Source organism: Octopus bimaculoides, chromosome 1 (assembly GCF_046866305.1).
Source record: "Octopus bimaculoides isolate indiv1 chromosome 1, ASM4686630v1, whole genome shotgun sequence".
Taxonomy (NCBI): domain Eukaryota; kingdom Metazoa; phylum Mollusca; class Cephalopoda; order Octopoda; family Octopodidae; genus Octopus; species Octopus bimaculoides.
Window position 1 is genome coordinate 97,833,876 of NC_142928.1, and position 5,000 is coordinate 97,838,875.

Below are 5,000 nucleotides of genomic sequence, written 5' to 3' on the forward strand. Positions count from 1 at the left end.
GCATATGTATGTGTATATATATATATATATATATATATATATATATATATATATATATATAAAACAAAGCAGGAAATTGGAAATGGTTCGGTATATTTGTTCACCATTACACGTGTTTCATTTGCTAATAAGAATTACAAAGTTTTACATATTAGATTGACATGTAAGGAATTTCCTCTTAGAAATTCATCAGACAAGAAATTAAATAATAATGTATGTCAATGAACACTAAACTACTAGTCTCCTTTTCCTGCCTTACAGACTCGACGAACTATCGGCAATGGCTGTAGACATAAAGGAGGAATAAATATAATTGATTGACGCGTAGTTGACAGAGATGTGTGTATTTTTTTTACCTGTTCGTTCTGATAAGCTGTCACTGCAATAAATTTTGTTTCCTCGAAGGCGTAGGTGTAGAATGATCCCCAACGCATAGTGAATACATCGTTGGCCTGTACGACGTGAACTCTTGGTTGGTACTTGTGCATGGAGTTCAGAATAATCTGAAGAAGAAAGGAAGCGGAAAGGGGAATGTGAGGAAGAAGGAGAGACAGGGCGAGCAAAAGTTATTATCGTTGTATGTCTATCTCTATATATCTGTCTGTGGGAAGATTTATGCGCATTATATTGTAATATACTGTCGTGAAAAAAAAAGGCGAAAAAAAACGAAAAAAAAAAGAACGAACAAAACCTAAATGAATAAAACATTAATAGCACGGTCATTTTAAGAGTAGGTAAAACAACAATAATAATAACAACATTGTTTAAAGGCTTCAACTTCACTTTCGTTTATTGTTGATGTACCTTCCACTTGTGGACAACTTTCATTTATACTGGCACGCACATGCGCAGACATACATGTTGATTTTGTTGTTGTTACTGCTGTTGTTGTTGTTGTTGATGATGATGGTGAGGAAGATGATGATGAAAATGATGATGTTGAAAGGGAGGAGAAGGGAGAGGAGTGGTTTCTAATATACGCACAAGGCATGAAATGTGTGAAGGTGAATATGAACCCAGGATGAGTTAGAAGGAAAAGTTAGTCTCGGTGGCATTTGAACCCAGAACACAAAGATTCAGAAAAGAAAAAAAAATGTCGTTTTAGGAATTCTGTTAATCCACCAATCTCCATAGTAACTGCTCCTAGCATAGGCACAGGGCCCGAAATTTGCGGGAGTGTCTTGTTCAATATAATCGATTCCAGTACTTGAGTGGTACTTTATTTTATCGATCGCGAAAGGATGAAAGGCAAAATTGATTTCAGAGGGATTTGAATTCAGAACGTAAAGAACCGGAATACCACCAGGTACTGATTTTGTCGATATCAATATTATCATAATCATAGTCATGAGCCACAAGAGTAACATTGCTTTCAAGACCACCACCACCATCACCACCACCACCACCACCAATTATGCTAATTAACCGGTTGTCAAGCGTTGGTGGGGGATAGACACAGACACATACCCATAGGTACATACATACATACATACATATATACCTACCTACCTACCTACCTACCTACCTACATACCTACCTACCTACATACATACATACATACATACATATATACATATATACATACACACATACGCACATACATACATAGATACATACATGCATACATACATACAAGCAAATCACTATACGTCCCAGCAACAGAAAGTAAAGAAGGTGATAGAAATGATGTTTGGAGACAGCAAAAAGGGGACACTCACTTGCAAACTGATTACCCTAAAGCAGGAGCTAAAAGCTGTCAGTGAAAAACTCCGACATCAGAAGAGAATAACCGAGAGAAGAACAATAAACAAAAATTTAACCGCAACTAGGCAGCAGTATACAGAGACACGAGAGGAGGAGTAGTGAGCATCACAGAAGATCCTTCACGAGAAGACATAGACTCCTTGTGGAGGAGAATCTGGAGTGAAAAAAATGAATTTAACCAAGACGCTCTGTGGCTGGAAGAAATCCGAAGAAGTTATTGCTCCTGCGTTACGCTCAAGACATACAGCATTGCATGTCTTGCAACATCCAGAAACACCCGGATGGAAAAGCATCTGGGAGAGACTTGATTGTTGGATATTGGTATAAAAAGCTAACCTTCTACCGACCATATCTTATCAATCTGTACCAGCAAGCTCTCAATGGGAACAGTAGCGTACCACACTGGTTAGCTCTGGCAGAGACAAAATTGATCCTCAAATGCAGAGCCACCCACATGGCAAAAAACTACCGGCCAATTGCATGCCAGAACTTAATGTATAAAATGTATACAGCATGATTAAACCTCTTCCACCAGGACCATTGTGAAACCAATAACATTATCACAACAGAAGGGAGTCTGAGGATGTGCCGAGCAATTGTTAATCAACAAAACCGTGATGTCAGGTGCGAGAGCATAGGAGGAACCTAGTTTCAATGTGACTAGACTACAAGAAAGCATTTGATTCTGTTCCTCACTCATGGATGCTAGAAGCCCTTCAATTTGCTAAAGTTCCAGTGAGAATAGTCAAAGCCATAGCTGACCTGACTTCATCGTAGGCCACCATCTTGAAATTAAACACAAAGAGTGACTGTATTATGACCGATAGAATACAGTATTGCAGAGGCATATTCCAAGGAGACAGCCTCTCTGTGTTGTTGTTTATACTTTCTGTAAACCCCTTGTCATTCATATTAAGGAAGTCTGAAGGATATCTCACTGGTTCACAAAGAGACAGAAATACTAAAATTACACACTGTTTCTTCGTGGATGACATGATACTTCATGCAAAGAATATGCACGAAATGAAAAAGAGCCTTGACCTAGTTACAACATTCTCAAAGGCTGTAGGGTAGGATTTTGATCAGGATAAATGTTATATGGTTGTGAAAAAGGGAAAAATTGTGAACCAGACTAGCAACATCTCCATCAATGACTTGACTGTTTCCTCTATATCTGACGAGGAATATATCTTACAGTGGCACCTGCAAAAAAGCACGTGTCACTAAAGAATATTACAGCCGAATAAAAAAAATTTGGACCTTAGAACTCTCTGCATTCAATAAAACAGTGGCTGACAGCGTGTTTGCAATGGCAGTACTCATACCAACATTTGGGCTGCTTGATTGGACGCTTGATGAAATCCGAGACATTCATATGAAAACCCGAAAAATACTAACAAACACGCATAAATTCCACATCAAAAGTGACGTAAACCGCCTCTGCCTAAAACGAAAACAAGGTGGCAGAGGCTTAACATCGATCCAAAATGCCTTTGAATGCCGTATCATATCCCTTCGGCAACATCTTTTAACCACCAAGCGTCGAAGTGTATCCCTTGACCAAGTTTGCATACATGAGGCTGATAACATCATAATACTTGGAAGGCAGCTCCTTGAGCAACATTCTTTGTCTGATAACCTTAAATATATGCTCAAAGAAGTCACACGACTCTACCGCAACGTATCATCAGATGAAAGGATGAGCCTATATGAGCAGAAGACTATGCATGGACATGTTAGTAGAAAACTCCGAGATGATAGTAACATTGATCATCGAAGTAGTCTCTCATGGACCAATAGCCGGATTACTACCTCCGACTTTGAAGGGTATGCATTTGCAATCCAGGAACAGAAAATATCAACCAAATTTTGTGCATCAGGTGATGCACAAAAGGGACAGGAATGTAAGAAAAGCAGTAGAATATGACAACCGATGCAGACTTTGTGGAGTTAACACCGAAAATATCACCCACATTACAGGCAGTTGTCCGAAAATGTCATCACGTATTATCTACCGATAAGACATGGTGTAGCTAGGACACTCTATAATGAAATCTGTCGGAAGGGTAATCCAGAGGACAAAGAAATAAGAACCCACAGTATGGTAGAAGCCAAAGCCACTCATAATAAGAGGGAGTACTGGTGGAATGTCCCAGTGAAAACCCCAATAAAATGTAAGCGCAACAGACCTGATATAATGATTTGGAATAGAGAAGAGAAACTGTGCACGGTTGTGGAAATTAGCGGCCCAGTGGGTGTTAACATAAAGCTGAAGATCAGTGAAAAAGAGAACACCTATGCTGAATTATTGAGAAATCTGCAGTTACTCTATCCAGATTACAAGTTCAGATTTATACCTGTAATTATTAGGGCCCTGGGATATGTAAATACTAATCTTGAGAAATTAAGCTTCTGAAAACCAGAAAAAGAAAGCTAGTTCGAAGGCTACAGATCTAATCCATCACTGGACCTGTAACAATCTGTAAAACTTTCCAGAAGTTTATAATTTAAATATATATGAGTATGTCTATATATGCAACTATATGCATGAGAATACATACATAAAGCAAAACATAGAAAACTGCACACGTACATGCATACATACATACATACATACATACATACATACGTACGTACATACATACATACCCTATTGTTGATGTTGAAATTCCAATGAAGGAACCTTGGATCTAGGTTAGAAACCGGTTCTTTCTCTATTGGCAAGAAAGCTTGAAATAAACTGAATAATGATATACATACATATATGACAGGCTTTTTTTAGATTCCGTCAACCGAATCGACTCAGAAGACTTTGGGCTACAGTAGAAGGTACTAGTCCAAGGTAAGCGCAGTGGGACTGAACCCAAGACTACATGGTTGGGAAGCAAGCTTCTTAACGACACGGCCACGCCTGCGCCTAATACTATTAATAATAAGAACATAAGCAAATATTGCGAACGGTATGCGGATTTAAATATGAGGGAATAGTAAATAATAAGTGAGGAATTTGCTATAACTGATCGCTTTATGTGAGAATAAACGAGATGTTAAATGAAAGCAGGCAGCGGAGAAAAGATGGAAGGAAGTTGGTAAAAAGCGAAATTAAGATGGCTGCCGCAGATGTTGTCAATTGTGTTGTAGAGACTGAAATATGAGAAAAAAATGAAATGTAATCTAACCTAAATTATTATTGAATAAATCTGTCTTCTCTGCCAACATTTTTTTCTATTCTAATC

General features: G+C 38.3%; 1 protein-coding gene across 5 annotated transcripts in view; it reads right to left on the bottom strand.

The window, feature by feature from the left end:
• The window catches only part of LOC106879539 (uncharacterized), a 233,096-nt gene that overhangs the window by 28,064 nt on the left and 200,032 nt on the right, over positions 1-5,000 (bottom strand). For all 5 annotated transcript variants that reach the window (XM_014929280.3, XM_089354539.1, XM_089354538.1 and 2 more), the window contains one exon: positions 357-503. In XM_014929280.3, the coding sequence (XP_014784766.1) occupies positions 357-503 (147 nt within the window). The remainder of the gene's footprint in view (positions 1-356; positions 504-5,000) is intronic.